Below are 26,505 nucleotides of genomic sequence, written 5' to 3'. Positions count from 1 at the left end.
AGTAATTTTTTTTAAATGCTGGATTTTTTTCCCCATTGAACCACGTATGTGACACCAATCAAAAGAAACCTTCATATTAATCTTACTAAGTATACCTGCCGAATATCTGATACCCAAATGTCTCTGTATAGCCGGTAATATAGGCAGCTTGTCCCACTTACTTCTGGTGATGGATGCCAGCATGTATTGGATATTATTTGAACAGTGTTGTGTGAATTTTATTTTTCATTTTTTTTTTTTTAAATAAGCAACAAACACACCATACTGATTTGTGTATACTTGTATTTTATTCTCTTGTCTGTAAAAACTTGAGATAATGAAATGCAAAATTCAAAAGTTTTGACTTTAAGTCAAATAATGATTTTGACTTGTAGTCCATCAATGAGTTATGACAGTGTATAACAACATTCACTAGGTGAACTGTATCCACAGGGGCACACAACGTCCAGGTTATTTTATAGGAGACGAAACATTACAGTAGGGTGACCACCAATCCATTGTACCTCCCTTTGCACTTTTTTTTTAGAGTTTTTCAAAACCAGAAACACTGATAAACCACACACAAAGTTGTGACATGAAACAAACAAGGCCATACATTGTGACACACGTGGGTTGATTGCTGTAACTGAAAGTCATTAACTCCTATATCATTTATGTGTATTGTTATAATGTACTAGGAGATGATGCATACCATCGCACCTTTGGTACACTATACGCAATAATCCGGATATGAATGTAAGGACTATCCTAGAATAAGCTTAATCCGGATGGAAATGCAAGACATAACGTATAATCCCAGAAAAATGACATGACCTTCACTACAAACCTAACTATCGTTATTCAGACGTAGATATGTAAGCTAACACTTGGGATTTCCGTAATCCGGACGTCAATATGTAAGCTGACACTTGGGATTTCCGTAATCCGGACGTCGATATGTAAGCTGACACTTGGGATATCCGTAATCCGGACGTCAATGTAAGGCAACTACTTGGGATTTCCGTAACCGGACGTCAATGTAAGGCAACTACTTGGGATTTCCGTCACGTAATCCGGACGTTAACGTAAGGCAACACTTGGTATTTCCGTAATCCGGACGTAAATGTAAGGCAACACTTGAGATTTCCTTAATCCGGACGTACATGACATTTTGTATTGTTTAATAATGTTACTTAATGTGACTGTGTCTATGTTGCCTTTTAACATTAAATCGACAATTCCTGTATGAAGAGCGGCATGTTTGCTATCCAAAAAATACCTGGACTATTCCTGGTAATCCCATAGCACGTATAATTTTTGCCAAATCATGGAGTACCAATATAATTAAAAAGGTTTTCCGTGACGTTCCCTGGAAGTTCCGCATATCAAATATTGCTTTGTGAAATTACAAATCCATGGAGTACCAACATATATAAAAAGGATTTCCGTGACACCCCGTGTGAATTTCCATAACACTAATCACTGCGAATTCCACAAATCCATTGATTTCCTCACGTCATTTTCTTTACACTGATCACACATGTAACTAGTTAAAAGTTTGCGTACCAGATTACATTAATCCAACGTCGGTATTAATGCGAGGGACCCTCGGGACTTTTTAGTATCGTTCACGTCAGCAGTTGACGGTCATTTCAGTAATCTATTCAATCATACACTTTATTTTGCATCGATGTCTGAATGTGATATAGCGCAAAGTACCCATCAAAGTTATATTTCAACCAAAGTACCCACCAAGTTATACTGTCTAACCAAAGTACCCATCAAAGTTATAAATTTTAACCAAAGTACCAACCAAAGTTACACTTTCTAACCAAAGTACCCATCAAAGTTATAAATTTCAACCAAAGTACACTACAAAGTTAAGTTTCTAACCAAAGTACACTACAAAGCTGTACCTTTTAATCAAAGTGCCCACCGAACTTGTAGAAGGTACAACTTTGGTGGGTCGTTCTCAATAAGATATGTTCCTGCAAAATAAAATTACAGTAGAAAACATGCCTGAGGTGGCTGTCGACATATCCGTTTTTAAGAGAATTCGATACTAAAAAGTCACGTGGACCCCACACTGTATAGAGTTACACACACGGCCCTAGACACATGGCCGTACTATGACTATCCACATGATGTCATTTTTACCGTCAATTTTAGAGACCATTGTCATATATGTCATAGCTTAACCGTTTTTTACTGCCCTTCACATGAGCTCCATTTCGTACACAGCCTGATGTTGTACGGTTTCCGTCGCCACGGGTCGCTGATTTCGTCGCGGTGTTCTGATTCCAAGATACCTTCTTGTCGAGTCATATCTGCTACTTCTCTTACTGCGTTCTGGTACCGATTTTTGTGGCTTCTTTTGCGTGGCGTTCGACTGCTCCTGTTCATCACCATCTCCATTCTCATCCTCTCCGTCGTCATCTAACTCACAGTCGGTAAGTTCAATGTCGCCCTCAGTTCCATTAGGTTGCACATCGTCCAAATGTTCCTCTGTATTATCTATCAAACACGTGCGGTCCGTCTTTCCTACAGGGATGATGTTACTCGTTTGGCCTTCGAACTCGTCCTCTTCTGGTAACAGGTACGGCTTGGGGTTGGCCGGCACCTGCTCCGTCGACGTAGTTTTCAATTGGTCAGGATAGTGTCGTTCTGTGAAAAGTCGTTCTTGGTCCATATTTCTCAGAATTGTAGAATTAGCATCACATAAGTATTCATTGAATTCATCTTCACTGTCTTCCCCGGACGATTCCGAGAATTTCGTCATCTGTTTCGACCTTTTACGACGTCTTGAGCGTACTTCCTGTGTGTAGGTATCGACTTCCGTGATATCCTCACTTGCTTTGTATCCTTCATCATTATCATCAGACGAATCAAGATTTCGATTGAATTGTCCTTTCCTGCTAACTGGTCTTTCAACAACCGTGGCGTTCCCGGACTGAAACTCTCCATTTGCCAATGTATGTTTCTGTCTATTTACACTAGATGTCCGCCTTTTCGTCTTCTTTTTGACTTTCTTTGTCCTGGGTGTTTTTGAAGTTTCATCCACTTCTTCCTCCTCTTTGTGTCGAGAATAACCTTTCAGAAGCAATGTTTCCATGCCGTTTTCAAACTCTTGGTTGTTTCGCCGTTCGTTTGAAGTATCCAATGTGGCGGCACGTATCTTTTGATTCAACACATCCCTGTCCTGATCCCAGTTCATTCGCTGTTTATTTTCTGTATTCTTCATCCCCTTGGATTTCATAACCTGTAGTTTCTCCACTTCCTCTCGCTCTTCCTCATCCAATATTTCGTTGTCGTCGTAAACTTTCAATTGTGCGTTCTCTTTCAGTTGCACCTTAGAAACTGACGTCTTCTTTGGACCATCCCGATGGACGAGGACGTTGGCGTCAAGGAGTCCAACTTTGTCAGTAGCTTTGCTTGGTACCGTCTTGGCTTTAACGTCATCCGTCAAATTATCGGCAACTTCATTAGATGTATCTATAGAACCCGCACACACGCTGGTGTCGATCCCTTCGTTTTTCAGCTTACTTTTCGCTATATGTGCTAGTAAGTTTTGTAGAGTTGTCGTTTCATGTTCGTCAATTGTTTCCTCCATGGGTTTGTTGTCCTTTTTATCGTATTTCTTGATACAAATGTACTTATGACTGTCCAGCTCCATTCGGCGTTTGGGGTCTAGTGACGCTACGCCTGCCTCTGATGGCTTCGTGCGGAATACTCCGGTACGCTTGTTTACTGGAAACAAGAAAAATACCAATCTGGAGAATTCAACATTATCTTCGGGAACTAAGTTATGTTCATTAAACTTATTTGCTTAAAAGATATCAATAGATTTAATGTAAATTGTGGGTATTTGTATGGTTTACGAAATTGTGTATAAACACGTTATATATTAATGTTGTTTTCTTATATATTTTCTGTTATATCACAAATGTTGCCATTTGTAAATATCATTGTATACATGTTTACGGAAAAAGATGTTTTTAACTTATACAACTTGTGTCCTATTCCATTGGAATATTTTCAAATAAAATGTGTTTTAACTAAACAAAATATATTGCCCCGCTGAAAATCTGTAATATTTTTCGTCGTTTCCACATTCGGAACACTCCTTACAAATCAGGTCTCTGCCAGAGAGAATTTTGTATAACAAAAGTACGTAAGGTATTCTAGTTTCACGCGCTTTATTAACTTTATAATTCTGTCAGGGAACATATTGAAATCAATGTAACACGCACGATATTTAAGGAATGAGGATATCCAATACCTTTACGTTGTAACTAACAATATAAGGTGGTGTTTACCTGCGAATAGTTTCTCACGTTGACTGGCAGTGCCTCCCATGGAGCCGTGAAGTCGAAGTTCCTCCATACTCAGGTCGAGGACGTAGTCTAGGTACTGGAAATGTCGGTGTGCCTGTTCCATAGACAGAAACAAGTTATGGTGCTATATAGAGCTGTACCCTAGCGCATTATGTGGCGACGAGTTACGAAAAAGCAGCCCACTTTGAATATGAACTTATTGACAGATACCGAATTGTGAATCATATATGAATTGCCAGTGTTGGATACGGGAGAACAAAAATGAATTTAACAACATCATACAGTTGTGTCGTCCTTCTAAGATTCGTCAGTGATGTTAGGGATACCATACAGCTGTGTCGTCCTTCTAAGATTCGTCAGTATTGCTAAGGGTCAACACAATCTAATTGAAATCTAAATGGCACTACGTTACATGAACATCTAACGACATCGCATAAGGGGTCACGTCAGGATGACTTTTGTTATCTAACATTTCACTTTCAGGTCGAATTGACAATTTTACGATGTTATCGATCTCACCCATTCGTCACATCATGCATCTGAAGCTAACTATTTATATAGCTATATGCTTTGTGGGACGAAATGACTTGAAATATGCAAGCTATGCACTCTCGTCATGCAGATTCGGACATATAAAATTCACTACCAAGATTCTCGAAGTAGTAATTTGATTGGCTAATCCAAAAGGTCACCCCGACGTGACCCCTTATTGGATGTTGTTAGATGTTCATTTAACGTAGTGAGAATGACCATCTAGATTTTAATTAGATCGGGGTCAGAAATGTTACTACCAAGGAGACGACTGACGGAACGCAACAAACATCCAATGAAATTTGTTACAAAATTGCGTCGTTAGCTGTTTCGCCCTTCTAATACTCATTAGTGAGGTTATGGACCGACATTGTCGTAACCCAAGCTAAAAAAAAGTTGAAATTTAGAAGAAGAGCACTAGCTCCTTAATTTATCCAAATTAGTTAATTTTGAATGCATGTTGCCATTACAAGTTTGATTACATTTCCATTATACAAAGCCATGTAAAGTTAACAGACGAGCACATAGTTTTATACCTTAAAGCAAAGACATATATATATGTCTCTGCTTAAAGCCACATACTCCCAATTAACCTAAAATTGCATACATGTATTAATGGCAATCCGAGATGATCAACCATTGGCCTGGACGTTTGACTGGGGGAGTCTTTGAGACATCAGTGTATAAAAATAACTCGCCGCATTTATTTGTCACGGAGCCGAGAACGAGGCTTTAACAACGTGCACTGCAAATACATGTAAACTACACACATTGCCGTTATTTACATATCGAGTATACGTGAACTTTGCCTAATAATGCTATTCACATACTAACTAAACAAAATAAACAAACATACATATAAATACTTAGTTTTAAAATATAGCAATATGCATATGATAACATTTTAGATCAGTGAAGATGACAATGTTCAAAAGCTAACCAGCAATTCAATAGACGTCCGGCAAAATCGGAATTCGAGTCTATTCCCTTTTCTTCCCTCGCTAAGTTCCAACGAATCATTTCTTTCCTAAGAAAATACTCGGATTTTGGCGATTCCAGTCCCTTTTACGTTTCCTTTTGGTAGAATATGTCTGTGTTTTGGCAGGCTCACGCATTCGGCGTCCCGCCATTTTGTATAGACTGATAACTCGCCTGTTGCATTATGGGACTATTTCGCATAGAAACTTGGTCTGTCGGACCCAGTTATTATTTTTGGAAATTTCCCGTATACTTTCATAAATACACATTTTCCTCAATTGTTTTGATTCGCGATAATTTGTTAGGTATGTTTTAAGTCTGAAAACTGTAAAGAGCTCGAAATGTAAACATATCTTTGGGAGTATGTGGCTTTAATGAAATGAGACTCTTTTATAACCACTAAAAGGCGTGTATTTTATAAGAGCTTGTTTATCAGTACAATACCTGTAGAATGCCCGTCTGTATGGCCCACACTGGAAGACAGAGGACACAGCAAATCACATTTTCGGCGGACATGAAGTTGTCTCTCTCCTCTCCGTCAGTGATGATGAGCTTGGCGCCAACAGCCTTACATTTGGCACCAGTGACGCGCGAACACCAGTTCTGTACACAACCATTCATATTCATCTAAAGAAAATAGAAACGACTCGATACAATTGTTTAGCAACAATTGCAAAAAAAGGCTAGTTACATCACCTGATATAAATCACTCTTGTCAGGCCAAATGGAGACGTGGAGGGGTCTTAGAGTTAAAGGAAATCGGATAATGCGGTAACTTAGGTAGGTGATCCAGTATCTTCCCGGATTTTATCAGAACTATGGCCACCTTGATGAGAGCGTTATACAATGCGTCACTCAGACATTGTTTAACCGTGTGATAGAGTCAGCAACATTATGAACGAGTACGTATTCCTGATACAAATAGGAAGTCATAGTAAATATAAAGACATCTGAGACTTGGACAGAGTAGGGATACATTCGCTAGCGTTTAATACAACCAATCAGCTGACACAACGAGAGCTCATATAAAACAAACTAAAAAATGTACTCGTTTCCAGAACTTATCCCACACTCACCTCAATACAGAATTTCCGGCCATGGTCCATAGCGCTGACAGACCTGACGAAGGCGTGATACAACTGGTCCCGAATATTCCCCCTCTTAGGGTCAAATACTATTAGACACGGAGCTGTAAGGAGGAGGGTAATGTAAGCAAATCACAAAATCAGCCAAAAAATATCATATTTAAATTAATTCAGTCTGCATGTATTCAATAGAAGCTAGAATGTACCTATGGAAGCTATGTCGTACATATGGAAGCTATGCAGTACCTATAGAAGCTAGGCCGTAACTATAGATGCCAGGCCGTACATGTAGAAGCTAGGCCGTACCTACCGAAGCAAGGCTATAGAAGCTACGCCGTACCTACAGAAGCTAGGCTGTACCTATAGAAGCTAGGCCGTACCTATATACGCTAGGCCGTACCTGCAGAAGCTAGACTGTACCTACAGAAGCTAGACTGTACCTACAGAAGCTAGGCCGTACCTACAGAAGCTAGGCCGTACCTATAGAAGCTAGGCTGTACCTGTAGAAGCTAGGCCGTACCTATAGAAGCTAGGCTGTACCTGTAGAAGCTAGGCCGTACCTATAGAAGCTAGGCTGTACCTGTAGAAGCTAGGCCGTACCTATAGAAGCTAGGCTGTACCTGTAGAAGCTAGGCCGTACCTATAGAAGCTAGGCCGTACCTACAGAAGCTAGGCCGTACCTATAGAAGCTAGGCCGTAACTATAGAAGCTAGGCCGTAACTATAGAAGCTAGGCCGTAACTATAGAAGCTAGGCCGTGCCTATAGAAGCTAGGCCGTACCTACCGAAGCAAGGCTATAGAAGCTACGCCGTACCTACAGAAGCTAGGCTGTACCTATAGAAGCTAGACTGTACCTACAGAAGCTAGGCCGTACCTACAGAAGCTAGGCCGTACCTACAGAAGCTAGGCCGTACCTATAGAAGCTAGGCTGTACCTGTAGAAGCTAGGCCGTACCTATAGAAGCTAGGCTGTACCTGTAGAAGCTAGGCCGTACCTATAGAAGCTAGGCCGTACCTATAGAAGCTAGGCCGTAACTATAGAAGCTAGTTCGTGCCTATAGAATCTAGGCCGTACCTATAAAAGCTAGTTCGTGCCTACAGAAGCTAGGCCGTACCTACAGAAGCTAGGCCGTGCCTATAGAAGCTAGGCCGTGCCTATAGAAGCTAGGCCGTAACTATAGAAGCTAGGTCGTACCTATAGAAGCTAGGTCGTACCTATAGAAACTAGGCCGTACCTACCGAAGCAAGGCTATAGAAGCTACGCCGTACCTACAGAAGCTAGGCCGTACCTATAGAAGCTAGGCCGTACCTACAAAAGCTAGGCCGTAACTATAGAAGCTAGGTCGTACCTATAGAAGCTAGGCCGTGCCTATAGAAGCTACGCCGTGCCTATAGAAGCTACGCCGTACCTACAGAAGCTAGGCCGTACCTATAGAAGCTAGGCCGTACCTACAGAAGCTAGGCCGTAACTATAGAAGCTAGGTCGTACCTATAGAAGCTAGGCCGTAACTATAGAAGCTAGTTCGTGCCTATAGAAGCTAGGCCGTACCTATAAAAGCTAGTTCGTGCCTATAGAAGCTAGGCCGTACCTATAGAAGCTACGCCGTGTGCCTGTAGAAGCTAGGCCGTACCTATAGTAGTTAGGCTGATGAACAAAGTTATATAGCTTCATATTTTTGGAAATTATTGCAATGCTTTAAAGCAAGGCTTTTGGAGATTTCAATGGATTTTTACAACATTTTATTCGGGTTGGAAAAGATGGACGCTTGTTTAACACCTGGCCATAAAAATTCCTTAACTTAAAGTTCCCAAAGGAAAGCATTACATAACTCAAGGAAGGTCCATTACCTGATATATTTTCCTTTAATACAGAAATGCTTTCCTTTTATGGAAAATTTGAAGTTAATGAATACTGGGTCTAGCCAAGGGTCAAATGTCCTAAACAGTAAGAAATGAAAACTTGTGTTATTTTAAAGCGTTCTTATTATATAATCAAATTGTGAGTATGTCATTGCAATGAATTGGCAAGCAACTCGTTCCCGATTAGACTGACTTTCAATCAGTTGTATAGTTCAGAGACGCATTGGTATAATTGTTAAATCAGGTCTAAAGTTTGTGGTTATTTCTCTCGAGATCTAGAATACTGCCAAAACTCGGTAAACCCAATAAGTAAAATCACTGAGATATAACCCAATACATTGGAATGTTGGCACAGATCCTGATAGACTTTGCACATTTTACCTCAAATTTTAATCCCCTATGATTGCATTGCGTCGTGTACATAAGGATTAAAATCTTGATATAAAAATTAAGATCACACTAAACCCTCTGTTTCCTCTACTCAGCGTTTCTATACCACCAAAAGCTGTGTGACACACGAAGTTAATTTTGCGGAAAATATTACCCTCGCTCCAGTGATCCATGGCAAACAATGACTGAATCCTTACGTACCACAGGCACTTGTAACCTTAAAAATTATGATATGACATGGGTCCAGGGTTACATGAAAAGGACCTTTACTCAGTACCCAGACCCATGCCATATTAAATTAACATTTTATAAGCAAGTACCTGTGTTCCGAACTAGAGACTACCCCAATATCTTGCCTAGCTGAGCATGCTCCAGTTTTCCAACTTTGTGCCTCCAGAGCTACCAGGATCGTATCCAGACGGTTCTAATGTATTTTATATGTACATACGATAATCCCAGTTTATAAGATAATATTGTATCTCCTCCACCAACAGCACGCGATGACACAGAGAAAGTCAACTAACGATTCCGTCCTCATGTTCTGGCGCTAGTATTGCTATACAATTTTCCATTGGTCAGTCAATCAGCAATACTTAGCATTGAACGGCTTTCAGTTGGCATTCATAGTCAATATGAATGCCAACTGGACAGAGGCAAATTCCATGAAGCGCGCTGCGATTTTTTATTTGTGCGATTTTTTTTTTGAAATTTTCAAATTCAAATTTCAGTTGGCAGTTCATAAGCTGGTGAACTCGCAACTGAATTGGTAGGGTTATATAGTGGCAGTGCCACACAATGGTAAATATTAGTACATGAACATCACATTGGTAAGAGGCTAACGAACATTAGAGAGAGTAAGTTGAAATCAAGCCGATTATCTATTATGGCAGACACTGTCAGTATAAAGACGCTGACTCACCTCTTTGACTTTTACCAAATGTTCCCTCCTTTTTGACGAGCGTGACACCAAATACGGACACTCTCTCCGTTAACCATTGTCGTACCCTATCTAACTCCATCACGTTCTCCACGGTCAGCACCCTGTAATGGTAAGCGACCATGAATATGTATCGTGCAATTTAGTAAAGTTGAGGAGTCAAAAGGACTTCGATATTGTCATCTAACACTAACGGTAAGCATACTGTTATTGTCTGTAAAGGTTTGACGACGGTTGAAACATTGAAATGATAGATTTTTTTACCAATTATCTTTATATAATTTAATTTTGTATGAAACAGGCATTTTCATTGGCTGAAATAATTTTGTTATACCTCCATAACAAAATTGTTGACGTTGCGAAATGTAACGGCATTTTTGATTGGCTGATGACGTTGCGTAATAATTTATCACAGAAAAGAGTTCGCCAAAGAAAGTGAAATATCTTGGTGTGTATGATACGAAATTAAATTATAAGAATTAACATTAATTATTTTTTCTGTTATACAGTCATAACATCAAAAACTGGAATGTACTCTCTTCATAAACCGCTTCATAACAGAAAAAATAATTTATGTTAATCCTTAATTAAAAGCCGAAAATTTAGGACATACATAAGGTGTTAATATGAATCAATCGAAAGTGCAGTTTCATGGGTTTCTGACGATGGGTAAGAACAAGAACCCAGTGATTGTGTTGGGAATGCTCTTATATAAGCACCAACGTGGGGGAAAAGAGCAGCAAAAGCCAATAGGATCCTCGAACTAATCATCGGGGAATCCATTTTTCATGTCAAAAACATCCTTAGTCTGAACACAGTTCTCTTCACGTCCCATCTTCCACACGCCTGGAATCCAATGTTAAAAAGTACATGTTATAGCGTTCAAGAATGTTCATAGGCGAGCAACCAAGAAAGCCAAGACAACTTTTTTCCCCTGACGCCTTCGAAAATTAACAGGCACTGAAAGAACCATCGATACAAATTCAACCCTACTGACCTGATCGGAAGGTAATAACCACAATGAAGATGTGCAGCAACAGGCGACAAATACCATGGTGGAATTCTCAGTGAATCAGAGTACACTGTTTATACAACACCTTGGCGAGTTAGAGGGTCTATAGAGGAACAATAATGTGATGTTTGATAGTTCGTTGATGTTTTTTATCACCCTGGTAATTAGGCTGCGGTTCTAATACAAGGTTTACTCATTATTGTGTAAGCTTAAACAAATGCAGTGAGTCTGTGTATGACTTGATTATCTAATTAATTAGGATAATTTGAAATTATAGGGCTATATATTACCATGACTTTCCGTTTTCAGATACATCACCAAATGTAGGCTTCATCATCCGTGTAGCGTGAAAGAAGACATTGACCTCCTCGGGGTCATAGGTTATAACCCCGTCTGTTTCCAGGTGGAATAAGTCGTTAAGAACCCTTGGATCGTAGATAAAGTCCTCCCATGGGAGAATGGTCACACCACTGTCCACGTTGCTCTCTTTCATAAACTTTGATTGGTTAGACTGACCGTTTTTCATCTTCGACTTTGTCGGCTCCTTTGTGACAACAAAGCTGTTCCTCATCCCGGAGTTCGTGGACGCTGAAACAGCCACGGTCCGGGGTACCCCTAGATATGTATCCGTAACAAGCCGGGTCCCGGGGAGGGATCCTGCACTTTCCGGATAATGACGGGAACAACCGGTCGGTCTGGCAGTCGCCATATTTAATCCCGTTCATTCAGAAAAAAAAAACTATGTGGATTTGTTAAAACATCTACAAATTATTTCTGAAAGAGAAACATGTTTCAGCGTTTCCTTAATACACCATTGTAATCCATCACACACAAAATAACATTTTAGGTCGTTGAGATATCCACTAATTATCAGTAAAAAGTTCTCATGATCTGAACACACTGAGTCCACCTTGCTTAACCAAGGTCCATGGCCGGGTCATTTATGGAGAATTAAAATATCTAATACAGAGGATTACACGACCAGTAAACAATTAATCTTTCCGTCAAGTCGACCCTGTTTCACACCTGACAAACTGTATACTGTAATAACCAGGCGTCATATACCACACGACCAGACAGAATGTCCGAGTTAAACTTAAGTTATGAGAGCAATTGTCAGTGTTTCTGGCCTTCTAGTTAAGAATCCCAATGGAACTTGCTATAATTAGTAGACATTGCAATGTTTATTTCGTCTCTACACTGGAAGTCAAAAAGAATCGCTAGTTCTAAATGTTAATGAAAACTTCGGTTACTTATAAACCTTTGAGCAAATACTACACTTCTGTAAATAGGCTGCCACGTGAAAATGTCAATAGATAATATACATACGGCATCGATACACAAGTTAGACTGTGTTAGTCTGTACGGGGTTTCTCCTTCATTATGGACATAGTAAAGCAAGGTTAACTCTTGTCATAGTCAGAACATACTGTAATACAGATTTAAACAGTAAAAGTATCTTATACTACTTTTAATTAGGTATAAATTGACCTAGTGCTATTGTAGAGGGTTTTCTGCCTTTTAAATCATAGTCAACAATATAGCCGTCAATTACAATAGGAGAGTATTGTCTCCGTGTTACCACAGGGGCTTGAATACGTTCCTATAATGAAATATTAATCCCAGGGACCTACCGCCATATTACTTATAATTGACAAGGGATGATGCCCCCTTTTCGTCGAATATCCCTCTCCAAATGGAAAGCGTTCTGAACCCATCAATATAAAATGTAATGTTTTTTTGTTTTTTTTACTTTTCCCTTCTTTTCCCTCTTCATTAAACCGTTTGATATTGTGTGGAACCTATATATGAAGACCTAGAAAGAATTTTCCGAAATATATCAATATAATTTCACCTATCAAAATTAAGTATGGCTGCCTGTTTGCCACTTTTATTTTCCTGTTTAGGCTCAAAATTGAATGGACTGGACACAAGCTGCAGACCAGGAGGATCATATGAAGTTAGAGAATATCCCTATGGTAATTTTCAAGAAATGGGGATAACAAACTTATATTGTCAAAATCCAAAATGACCGTCTGTCGGCCATTTTGTTTCCCAATCAGACCCAAAATTAAACTATGAACCGAGGGGAACCTACATTTGAAGTTTGAGAAATATTCCGCCAGTACTTCCCTAGAAATGGGGATAAAAAGGATTGTTTACGGATGTACGACGTATGACGGACCACGGACGTGGGGTTATTTGAATAGTTCATTATCTGAATATGGTGGACTAAACACTCAAATGATTAATATCTTATTATTACATGAAAGCATGCACTCGTATCTCATATATAAAGTATTAATTGTTAAAATGTGAACTACCGATAATTTATTATGTGATGGAAGTAATTGCTAAAATGAAAATGTGAAGTAATACGAATCTTGTCGGAATTGATGGTGTCTGTGACTGACAATCAACGTCAGAGTTGTTGGTGTCTGTGACTGACAATCAACGTCAGAGTTGTTGGTGTCTGTGACCGACAATCAACGTCAGAGTTGTTGGTGTTAGTAACCGACAATCAACGTCAGAGTTGTTGGTGTCAGTAACCGACAATCAACGTCAGAGTTGTTGGTGTCAGTGACCGACAATCAACGTCAGAGTTGTTGTTGTCTGTGGCCGACAATCAACGTCAGAGTTGTTGGTGTCTGTGACCGACAATCAACGTCAGAGTTGTTGGTGTCTGTGACCGACAATCAACGTCAGAGTTGTTGATGTCTGTGACCGACAATCAACGTCAGAGTCGTTGATGTCTGTGGCCGACAATCAACGTCAGAGTTGTTGGTGTCAGTAACCGACAATCAACGTCAGAGTTGTTGGTGTCTGTGACCGACAATCAACGTCAGAGTTGTTGTTGTCTGTGGCCGACAATCAACGTCAGAGTTGTTGGTGTCTGTGACCGACAATCAACGTCAGAGTTGTTGGTGTCTGTGACCGACAATCAACGTCAGAGTTGTTGATGTCTGTGACCGACAATCAACGTCAGAGTCGTTGATGTCTGTGGCCGACAATCAACGTCAGAGTTGTTGGTGTCTGTGACCGACAATCAACGTCAGAGTTGTTGGTGTCTGTGACCGACAATCAACGTCAGAGTTGTTGGTGTCTGTGACCGACAATCAACGTCAGAGTTGTTGGTGTCTGTGACCTACAATCAATGTCAGAGTTGTTGGTGTCTGTGACCGACAATCAACGTCAGAGTTGTTGGTGTCAGTAACCGACAATCAACGTCAGAGTTGTTGGTGTCTGTGACCGACAATCAACGTCAGAGTTGTTGGTGTCTGTGACCGACAATCACCGTCAGAGTTGTTGGTGTCTGTGACCGACAATCAACGTCAGAGTTGTTGGTGTCTGTGACCGACAATCAACGTCAAAGTTGTTGGTGTCTGTGACCGACAATCAACGTCAGAGTTGTTGGTGTATGAGACTGATATTTGCGTCAGATACCTGTAAAAGGAACGGCTTGGTGTAGTTTCACCATAGTGTTAATACGGTCCCTGTGGTACATTTCCCGCCGGAGACCTGGGTACGATTCCTGTCGGGGCACTCGGCAGGAATGTTGATTCGAACGAAATAGTATTGCACACGAGCGTTATAGTATTGGAAGATCGTATCATACATGTATGTAGTTATTTCGTTTTCGATCGAACACAAAAATATGTTTAAGTGTCCGTCTCATGTCACCGTGCTAAAAAATGTTGTTTTAGAAAAAACCGGTAAAACATCTTTAAAAGAATATCGGAAACATAATCTATTCTTAAACATATTTTCAGTGGTCACTTTTATGAAATATACTTGGTAGCTTGCACAACATTCATCTAAATATGTCTTCGCACAACATTCAACTAAAAATATGTCTCTATTTTAGCAATATAATAAAATTAAGTTATGTCGTATACATGTAGGTAAAATAGATTTCTGTTAGATATCTCTTTAATCTAATATTAGTATTGTTTCTATTGTTTTGAATAGATGTATATATGATTGATTGATTGATTGATTGATCGTGAGTTCGAGGCCCGGTCAGGGCACGAGTCAAAAGTTGTCTTCCTTCGTCATTTGTGTTTCTAAGCTATATATATATATATATATATATAATAGAGCCATCTCTGCGAAATTAAAAGTATCAAATATAATTTGGTAATAGGAATTTTCTTATATAATACAGAAGACATCTTATATACGATAATTTTTTTATGAACAAAAATGTAATTAAGAAATTTTGAATCATGTATTCCAACAGACACCTTATAAAACATGAAAAAATACATCTAATAGATAGTACAGGATTAAGATATTTGATTCAAGGGAGGCAACACGAATCCAAATTTTGCCTGGTTTGTTTTTTCTGTCAAATAATCCGTTTTGTTACGTATTTTAACAGACTCCCTATTGATATAGGTACAATACACAGAGAAGCATTACTGTGTTAATACCCCAGACCTTTATCGATTTTACAGGTAAAATGAAGGTTCTCTGTATACTTATATCCCCTGTATATACAGGTTGAAACATGTCCAGTAAACCCCACAGTTGTGTGTGTATAGTGCACGCCCTCTCCGACGATCTCCATTTTACTACCAAGACGTGTGCTTATATATTGATAGATACTACATATTTCAGACATTTTAACGGAATCACCTGTAATTAGTGAACCAGGTATGTATTTCCAGGTGCATTACACAGGTGTGAGATCATCCTTTATGAGTCTGATCACGTGAGGCAGTATCTCGTTATATTATTATTGTGTACAGGTGAGAAGTATATACATGTTTGAGAATCCTGAGTAGCTAGTTATCGATGATATCGTTATATTATACTTCCATTGTTACGTTTAAGGTCATTGTGTGTGTTAACGTGTGTAGCGTAAAGACGCATATGTAAATTTGGTATATGACCTTCAACCTTTCACCCCAGTTGACCTAATCTATCGATCGATTACTTGCCCGGTCATCCGTATTAGATCAATATTAGGTATCTAGGTATGACTAAGGCTCTGTTTGCAAGGTTTGGCACGACAAAGACATCTCATGAATATATTCATGAAGGGGTGTAATTGTGTATATGGAGGCCGCAGGGGTATTTCGCTTCTCCTAATTGACTTTAAATGTCATTGTAGAACAGGTTGTAAAATAATCAAACTAAACTGTAACCGTCTAGGTATCGAAGGTTACAAGGCGGAATTGCAATTATAATACTTTTCATTTGGTATTTATAATATATTAGTTTTAAAATCGCTCTAAATCAAATGTGTTCGATGGCCTCTATTATATGTAAATTATCAAATTTGCCCACACACCTGGGTGGGATATGTCTATCTCTCATGTGTCCCCGCCCCTGTAGCCATAACAAGCACCAGATTGTTTACATCCCGACTATTTACAAAATAAAAATACGTACGTTAGTAAATATAAACCCGGTCACGTGTTCATTTTCACGTTGGTCATTATATATTGGTAAATTTTTCAATATCTGTTCAGTTTAAACGAAACATACACAAGGAAAAGTCACTCAACATTTTCAGCCATTTGATCACAGGTAAGGTTAGCTAGGTACTGAATGTATTAACAGCTGTATGTGGATCAGTTAGATTGAAGTATTTAGAATCGATTGATTTATTGATTTTGTTAAATATGACAATTAGAATAAGTCAAAAAGGATTAATGTGAAATTATCAATAAGCTAAGCCTGCAGATCGGAATTGTTCCACGGATACATCAGCTGCTCGGAACCTGTAAACGTGACCAGTCCGACAGATGGTCCCGCTGTCCTCAGTGTCTTTAAAAAACGGGATTTGTAAACAAAGAGGCTCCCATTGACACCGCTTCCCTGATTATCTCTGATTAACACGGACTGGATGAGTTAGATATTTACAAAAAGACAGAAAATCTATTTTATTTGATATTATGTTTCATTTTAAAGTGTGTGCGCCGTGTCCTCGACGTGACATCTTTATTGGCACGGCGCCACCTTTGTCTGTAAGTCTCTGAGTCAACTGGAGCTATCGATTTAGTTTCATTGTTCAGTTCTAATCATGGTCTATATTTAGTTCGTGCGACCTTTTTTAATCAGAACTGCGTATTTATTTGGTTTTATCCAAACAACCACCGAATCATACGCGATGTCCGGTAAATACCCAACTCGCAGGTATTGGACCCGTAGACATCCTTGGTGGCGAAGGAAATATTTTAAAATGTTCTGTCTATCAGGCATCAACTATACTGTTGATAACACACACAAAGAATCAAGACACAATAAAGCAACTGTTCTGATATTAACGTATTCTTAGCCTTGTGTGTCAGTAGATTCTAAATATCAGCATTCAAGTTCGATAAAAAAAAACGTCCAAGACTTCGTCACAAGGTCTGAATCTCGACATCCTCACATGGACTGGACTCTCTGACAGAGACGAGATTTCTCAAGAACTGGACATCCTCACATGGACTGGACTCCCTACCAAGATTTCTACTCCCTTACAAAGGTTTAGAGTCCCTAACTACTTTTGTTTGTTTGTTTGATTGTTTTTTTTTTTTTTCAAATTAAAATGTTTAATAATCACATACTTTGTGTAACTATTGAATGAAATACTTTTTAAACTAAATATACACGAATCCCCAAACATGTATACAAGGACTGGACTATTTAACCAGAACTGGATCCCCTAACAAGGATTAAACACCATAACAAGAAATAGAATTCATTGTATGAAATAGTAACAGCACTGATAACACATTTGGAATAGGTCCAACATCAATGTGATCACGTATCGAGCTATACAGGGATAAAGTGTTCATGCTGAAGTCACGGTTTACATCGCACTACCTGAACTGGATTATTAATAAATTGCGTCATGACTGACATTGTATGTTAAAGGAGGGATACATTGTGTGTGGGAGGAGGGAGGACACGTACATTGTATGTTTAGGGAGGAGGGAGGACACATACATTGTATGTTTAGGGAGGGATACATTGTGTGTTAAGTGAGGAGGGAGGACACGTACATTGTATGTTTGGAGAGGAGGCAGGACACATACATTGTATGTTTGGGAGAGGAGGGAGGACACGTACATTGTAGTTTGAGGAGGAGGGAGGACACATACATTGTGTGTTTGGGAGGAGGGAGGACACATACATTGTATGTTTGGGGAGGAGGGAGGACACATACATTGTGTGTTTGGGGAGGAGGGAGGACACATACATTGTGTGTTTGGGGAGGAGGGAGGACACATACATTGTGTGTTGGGAGGAGGGAGGACACGTACATGTATGTTTGAGGGAGGAGGGAGGACACATACATTGTTTGTTGGGAGGAGGGAGGACACATACATTGTAGTTTGGGGAGGAGGGAGGACACATACATTGTATGTTTGGAGGAGGAGGGAGGACACGTACATTGTGTGTTTGGAGGAGGAGGGAGGACACATACATTGTGTGTTTGGGGAGGAGGGAGGACACGTACATTGTATGTTTGGGGAGGAGGGAGGACACGTACATTGTATGTTTGGAGAGGAGGGAGGACACGTACATTGTATGTTTGGAGAGGAGGGAGGACACATACATTGTATGTTTGGGGAGGAGGGAGGACACATACATTGTATGTTTGGGGAGGAGGGAGGACACATACATTGTATGTTTGGGGAGGAGGGAGGACACATACATTGTATGTTTGGGGAGGAGGGAGGACACATACATTGTATGTTTGGGAGGAGGGAGGACACATACATTGTATGTTGGGGAGGAGGGAGGACACGTACATTGTGTGTTTGGGGAGGAGGGAGGACACATACATTGTATGTTTGGGAGGAGGGAGGACACGTACATTGTATGTTTGGGGAGGAGGGAGGACACGTACATTGTATGTTTGGGGAGGAGGGAGGACACATACATTGTATGTTTGGGGAGGAGGGAGGACACGTACATTGTATGTTTGGGAGGAGGGAGGACACGTACATTGTATGTTTGGGGAGGAGGGAGGACACGTACATTGTATGTTGGGGAGGAGGGAGGACACGTACATTGTATGTTTGGGGAGGAGGGAGGACACATACATTGTATGTTTGGGGAGGAGGGAGGACACATACATTGTATGTTTGGGAGGAGGGAGGACACGTACATTGTATGTTTGGGGAGGAGGGAGGGACACGTACATTGTATGTTTGAGGAGGAGGGAGGACACATACATTGTATGTTTGGGGAGGAGGGAGGACACGTACATTGTGTGTTTGGGGAGGAGGGAGGACACATACATTGTATGTTTGGGGAGGAGGGAGGACACATACATTGTGTGTTTGGGGAGGAGGGAGGACACATACATTGTGTGTTTGGGAGGAGGGAGGACACATACATTGTATGTTTGGGGAGGGGGAGGACACGTACATTGTATGTTTGGGGAGGAGGGAGGACACATACATTGTATGTTTGGGGAGGAGGGAGGACACATACATTGTATGTTTGGAGGAGGAGGGAGGACACATACATTGTATGTTTTGGGAGGAGGGAGGACACGTACATTGTATGTTGGGGAGGAGGGAGGACACGTACATTGTATGTTTGGGGAGGAGGGAGGACACATACATTGTATGTTTGGACAGGAGGGAGGACACACATTGTATGTTTGGAGAGGAGGGAGGACACATACATTGTGTGTTTGGGAAGGAGGGAGGACACATACATTGTATGTTTGGGGAGGAGGGAGGACACGTACATTGTATGTTTGGGGAGGACACGTACATTGTGTGTTTGGGGAGGAGGGAGGACACATACATTGTATGTTTGGGGAGGAGGGAGGACACATACATTGTATGTTTGGGGAGGAGGGAGGACACATACATTGTATGTTTGGAGAGGAGGGAGGACACATACATTGTATGTTTGGGGAGGAGGGAGGACACGTACATTGTATGTTTGGGGAGGACACGTACATTGTATGTTTGGGGAGGAGGGAGGACACATACATTGTGTGTTTGGGGAGGAGGGAGGACACATACATTGTATGTTTGGGGAGGAGGGAGGACACATACATTGTGTGTTTGGAGAGGAGGGAGGACACATACATTGTGTGTTTGGGGAGGAGGGAAGATAGGGAATGTCAGTAGATTCATTGAATAATAATGTGACTCTGATCGGCGGATGTAGTTTAGGAAACGCATCCCCCCTTCCCCACCCCTCACACACAAGCACATCATATTAGCTTAGGCATTGATATATCCCCCGTGAGTTTGTTTAGAAATTTAACTCATCCCTAGGTTTTCGTGCTGCAATTTTACAACTACGACATAACAATCTACCATTTTGAATTCAGTCCCTGTTTAACCGTTACGCTACAAATGTCCCACTCTCTTTCTTTCGCAGGTACATCTGCTCCAAGATGGCGACCGCTGCGGACAACGCAGACGCCGGTGACATGACGAAGAGAAGTTTGATTGTGGACGAAGCTGCATTTGAAGAGCAGTTCCTTCGCTGTCACATATGTAATGAACGGTTTGACCAGTCGGAGCGTCACCCCAAGTCACTCCCCTGTAACCATACCTTCTGTCTACCGTGTCTGAAACAAGTATTTGATCACAATCAACAGAACCAACGTCGGTCAGTGGCGTGGCTGGACGAGAACTTCGAAGGAGTACTCAAATGTCCAGAATGCAGAGTCGAAATATTCTTGAGCCGGAGCGAGATTGATGCTCTCCCAAGAGACCATCGCGTCATACAAATGATGGATTTTCTGTCGACAGTACAAGCAAAATCTCAGAATGTTTGTTCAAAACACGAGAATCAACCGCTGAACTTTTTCTGTAAATACTGTCTGATTCCCGTGTGCCGAGACTGCACAGTGCTAGACCACAAAGAACAGCAAGGCCACAACATTGTGGATGTATCGGAAGCTTTAAATGAAAGCTCGAATGATTTTGATGTAATTGAAAAGAAAAGTAAAGACTTGCTCAGTAAGATGAAAGGTCGGACAGATTCCCTGGCTAACGCGTCCAAACAGCTTGACTTACAAGAACGCCAGCTGAAGAGCTCCATTAAGGACACTTTTATAGAATATCGTCTTTTGCTGGAAAGGCGACAGGAGGCACTGATCAGGATTCTGCGCGAGTCGGTTCAGGAGCAAAAACAAAAGATCAATACACGATTTGTGGACATTTGTACACAAGGGTCAGACTTACAAAAACTATACGACACTTTCAAAACGGCGCGTGCAAGCAACGACATTCGGCAACTATTTACCGTGCAACAGCAGGTGAAGGAAAAGGAAACAGAGTTCACATGTACAGCCGAAGCAAACGACGATGAAATATTCATCGGTTGCAAATTCAATAACCCAAGTGAATTAGGATTTTTGTCAGAGATGAGTGGATTGGGTGAGGTTGTGACAGAGCAAAACTTTGACTTAAAGAACCCAGTTCCCGCTCACCAACTGGTGTTACTGGATAGCTGGGAGCGTCCCCAATATTATGCGGATGAGGGCGACGTACCGGAAGTATTAGAAGGCGAGGAAGGAGAGACGTCTACATCACGGGAAACCTCTAGGGTGACCTCGTCGAGAACAACCCCGTCTAGAACAGCTAGGATCAGCACGTCAAGGGGAGGTCGGGTGTCTTCGCGAACTCCAGATAGTGCTAACTCATCAGTTCTTGCGAGACTAACACGTCGTAACCTACAGTCGACGCTATTGGATCCAACCAACGTCGACGTAGAGGAATATGTACAGCCGCTCGACAATGACGAAGAAAGACATGCGCGGGAGGCCCTCGCGTCAACCTACCTCATGAGGATTGCTAACCGCCTTAACGAAAGTGCCGAGGAAATGGCTGAGGCTTTAAGACAAGGAGATGAACCTTCGTCGACCACAAATGAGGAGGAGGAAGGTAGTCCGACGTCACGTCATACTTCCGGTACTAGTAGAGGAGGATCGTCCTCTCGAGCCTCAAGGTCACCACAGAGCGGAGTGAGAGTCGTGAGGCATCCTACTCCTCCAACTACGCATGCGTCAACAAGAGACCATGGATCGCATGGATACAGCTCCAATAGATACAGTAATAATTAACACTTGTTGGGCTAACATTTAAGATACGCAACATTAATTAATGAAAAGATAATTGTTGGCAAGGTTATGGTATTTAGACATACAGTATATGAGGTAACTACCAGTTGAAGGCATTATACAATTGGAGACAGAAATGAATCATAAGGCCCGGTTTGTAGATGGAAAAAGACAGAAAAGAGCACATATTACGCCAAGTATGGACATGGCTAGGTTCCTATAGTTACAGATTAAAACAGATTCTCCATATTGGAGAATGAGCATTTATCTCTATCATAGTCTGATAGGTCGACATGTATGTTGACATTTCGCGTCTGTTGCATTGATATGATTAATATAGATATGTTAAAATGAAAGTGGTAGCGGTAGGTTTTGGGTGTTCTTGGGTTGGATGCTAGTGTTTTTTTACTTTCTACGGAGTGTGTTGTTTGGAAGCTAGTAAAGATCTAAAATTCCTGCTTTTGATAAGTTGCTTTGGTTGACGATTTGTGATACTGTGTACCGTCACTGACCCGAAATGTGATCGATGTCATGGTGATAGCTTAATGTTACAATTCAGGGTGGTACCAAGGGATTGTGTTTGGTTACATGGTGCTGACGGACAGATATGGGTGTTACCACAGGGATTCCATGGTCCATAAATATATATAGAAAAAGATTGACAAACGACGACTGGCAAACGACTTTGTCATTCTTTTTTTTTCTATATTTTAAACCGGAAATTTTGAAATTGCATTTATAAATTGACCGTGGGTTGGAAATTCGTGTCAAGTCCCTGCGGATGTGATATTTACAATGGCATGACATTTGTGATTTTAAACTGTTAATCTAGCTTCATCAAGTATGGTTTGGTGACAGTGCGCGAACATTGTCGGAGCTTTAAAAAAAAAGACGAAAAATACGTTGATATGAAGCATTTTCCATTTTACGTAGAGAAATCCTGACATTGCTTAATTAAAAGTTACTTTACAGCCATTTTTAAACCATTAAATTCTATATTCCATCAATGATGACAGTCGCTATATGTTATATTTCAATGATATGTTCTAGTAATCACAGGGACTTGGTTCTAACTGCTAACCTATGGTCCATATATATGTATATGTACCACAGGGACTTGTGACGTTCCTGTGACAGAATGAAAAAATAATTCCAGGGTCCGACCACTATATCATCACTTTTTGATCTAATGTAAGACAATTGGGTTAATTTATCATTCTGGATCATAAGAACGTGTCAAGTCCCCGTGCTTGTAATGCATATATATATTTATACATCGTGGGTTGTGAATTCGTGTCAAGTCCCTGTGCATGTGATACATATATATAGATCGTGGGTTGTAAATTCGTTTCAAGTCCCTGATGATGTAATGAGCGTCCAGAAGCATTACAGTTGTTTAGCATTACAAGAATATGTTGTTTTGTTGGCTTTGTTGGCTTTGTTATTTTTACTATGGGCTCGTATAATGAGAAAACGTCAGTGCCTATTATAATAATACTCCTAAGGAGATCGCAAACTTTTGTTGGCTATGAAAAATATTAAAATGATTTAGACTTGTTTACCATTGTCTGTTGTCATATTTATAGTATTGGGTACAAAGGTTTACGTTATACTTATAACATTGGCTGTAGAGGGAGGGTAGTTACTTCCAGGGGAAGTTGATAAGATAGAGAAGAATAAGTCTATCCATTACTTTGGGAAGTGGGTAATTTTTTAACCGCTGTGAAACTAGGTTAACTGGTTTAAACAGAGAAGGTTATAATTACTAGTTAGCTATACGTAACTACATGAGAATGTTTGGCTATTCCGTGGTAATCATGGTTAGTTATAACTAAGGGAAACAGTTCGGTATTACCTGCGGAGAAGGGTAAACTATTACAAGGGGTGGAGGAATATTTATCACGATATGACAAGTGATTTATTGGGGGAAATGATGGCTTTTACGAAAAAAATAGATATACTGGGGATCTACAGAATAAGCTGTCATTAGACGATGATAGGTTTGATGAACCACCGCCGTGTTTGGGAGAGTCCGTTATTTCAAAACAAATTATGTGGTACAAAACTCCTCTATCTATACTTCCATAAATAACACCGACACAAATACTTCAGTTGACGACTCGCCTGTCGCGCAGAGTTGATATAGTTCTGATGCCATGTCTGCTCATTCATTTAAGTTATCTAAATCACTAAAAATATACTGACAAAGGAGGATGAACCCCGTAACGTTACGACTACAGAATCTGGTTTGTCATGGCGACCGCATAATGTCCTGCCCGGGTCACTGTGGAAGCAATTCTCTCTCTCTATCTCTGAAAAGAGAGAAAAAAGGTAAAAGAGCAAGGCAATTGTTTCATATTCCGTTATACTAGAGACCCATACTCTATAATACTGCTTTCTCTTTTGTTTTCTCTTTTATGATGTCCCACATAAGGACGAATTATTGCAGATACTACTTACAGGGGAGCTAACTCTATCTTACTTGGAATGGTAAGGTAAACAAACTGGAGCTTTTGGTTTTATTTACGTAAACAACTAAGGTATTTACAATGTTATTATAATTTACCATGCTGATCGTGATAAAGTAATAGTAGTTTTTGTAGTGCTAAAACTGTAAAATGTGTGTTGGTATGGGTTGAGGAGAAAATAAACGGAAAGAAAAAAATTGGTTGCACATAAATTATTATTTTAGATTTTTGGGTCCTTTTTTCTCTCTCGGTTACGTGCATGTTGTAAAAACGCCCTAGAAAAATGATCACTTTGAATTATAAATACATGAATGTATAAATGTTGTAGATATATTTGATTGTTTTATTTGACATTGTAAACAAATAAACTCAAAAAAGGAGTACGTCCCTGCATGATGTAGATGAAGGATTAAAACAAACACCAAAAAAATATAGAACATGATCCCAGGTGGTTCGTAATTCCGTATACGTATTTTGAGGACTGGTTTACACTTCCTCTCTAACTGATCTGATAACTTCGGCCACTGACCGTACACACTGAACACGCCTGGGGCTGCCTCATCACCTCCGACTGGTCAAATTTACGGCCATAGGCATGTATACGTGTCCTCCTTTGATACAAGCAGTTTATGGTTTTAGTCTATATTTTACGGTAAAGTGTGTATTAGGACCGAGACTACAATTAGACCACAATTAGCTTCGCTGTATGGTTCGCTGTATGTTTATTGTAACATTAAAATTCATAATAAATTCCCAATATCTCATATACAAAAAAAATTTCCATCTCACCTGGCCAAGACCAACATCTGAGAAGCAAAATGTATAAAAGTTTCAACACAGCATGTTTTCTGTAGATAGCTGTCAACATGTGTCACCAACGTGGATTAAATACATCCGGGTCAGGGGTAAAGATACAGGATTCTGGAGCCCAAAATATATTTTACATCACAAAACCTAGATTTGACATCTCTGGTATAAATCCACATTAAATTCAAAGACAAAAATTAAGTTCAAAGAGGCATTTGATTTATTTTCCTGAAATACACACACGTTTGAGGGGACTTCAATTGTGGTTTTAGCCCAATTACATTTACTTTGTATAGTGTTAAAAGTTTCCGTTTGGGGGAGGGGGTGGAAGCTTTTGATGTCAAAACCAAACCTGCATTATGCATAGTCATCCTAACACGCATTTCTGATCCTGAATTTCCTCTACCGTTAATTAGATTTCTTTAATTAATTGTACAGTGTTAAAGTTTTCCATTGAGGTGGCACGTTAAGTTTACTTTAAGGTATTTGGATTAGGAAGAAATGAATAATGGATTGAAATTAGAAAATATACACAATCAAACAAAACAGTCCAACTCCTAAAAATGATGAGATTGGATGTCCGTGCATAGATAAAGTATATATTCGGGTGGTTATGACACATCTATATTTAGAGAGCCCTGTAAAATTCCCACAGCTAAGGCGAGATGGGAATAAGTCTCTGGATGTGTATCCTCCATCTCCTAACCAACTGGTCACATAACTTGGGAGGCCGACTGTACTTACTCTGAAAGCACACCTGGTGTCTTAAGGTATCTAACGGCTAAAACCATCCCCCCTCCCCCTCCTCCGACAGGTCAAATAACATCGCCCACTGTTCCTATACTGGTACTGGTATCGGGGTGTACCTGGGTTATAATCCCATCCTCTCCAACCGATCAAAATTTGGCCACTGGACTGTACCTGCAGGCTACCCCCCTCGATTTGGTCACAAATAACTATTCGGTCATTGTGTCTACCTGTCGTGTCGTACCTTGATCCGCCAACCTCCTCCCCACACTTATCCACACACCTGCTCAATACGGGATACTGACTGTTCCTGGGTCAATGGCTACCTCCCGCTGAGTGA

General features: G+C 40.3%; 2 protein-coding genes across 3 annotated transcripts; one reads left to right on the top strand and one right to left on the bottom strand.

The window, feature by feature from the left end:
* Positions 1 to 264: 264 nt before the first annotated feature.
* On the bottom strand, positions 265 to 12,475 carry LOC117329502. Its single transcript, XM_033887466.1, has 6 exons — positions 11,396 to 12,475; positions 10,076 to 10,197; positions 6,899 to 7,011; positions 6,267 to 6,449; positions 4,296 to 4,407; positions 265 to 3,726 (listed from the first exon to the last, which is right to left on the bottom strand). Exons 1-6 carry the CDS (start codon positions 11,812 to 11,814, stop codon positions 2,195 to 2,197), a joined length of 2,481 nt encoding a protein of 826 aa, XP_033743357.1. The 5' UTR covers positions 11,815 to 12,475; the 3' UTR covers positions 265 to 2,194.
* A 3,160-nt stretch (positions 12,476 to 15,635) lies between these two features.
* Positions 15,636 to 23,702, top strand: LOC117329501 (tripartite motif-containing protein 2-like). 2 transcript variants are annotated; one of them, XM_033887464.1, is made up of 2 exons: positions 15,636 to 15,761; positions 20,454 to 23,702. In XM_033887464.1, exon 2 carries the CDS (start codon positions 20,470 to 20,472, stop codon positions 22,144 to 22,146), a length of 1,677 nt encoding a protein of 558 aa, XP_033743355.1. In that variant the 5' UTR covers positions 15,636 to 15,761; positions 20,454 to 20,469; the 3' UTR covers positions 22,147 to 23,702. The 2 variants fall into 2 exon arrangements, with proteins under 2 accessions (XP_033743355.1, XP_033743356.1); XM_033887465.1 differs by lacking the exon at positions 15,636 to 15,761 and adding an exon at positions 16,559 to 16,640.
* Positions 23,703 to 26,505: the final 2,803 nt, after the last annotated feature.

This window comes from Pecten maximus, chromosome 6, assembly GCF_902652985.1.
Source record: "Pecten maximus chromosome 6, xPecMax1.1, whole genome shotgun sequence".
Taxonomy (NCBI): domain Eukaryota; kingdom Metazoa; phylum Mollusca; class Bivalvia; order Pectinida; family Pectinidae; genus Pecten; species Pecten maximus.
The sequence above is the reverse complement of the archived record's forward strand: the minus strand, read 5'-3'. Positions and strand labels throughout refer to the sequence as shown.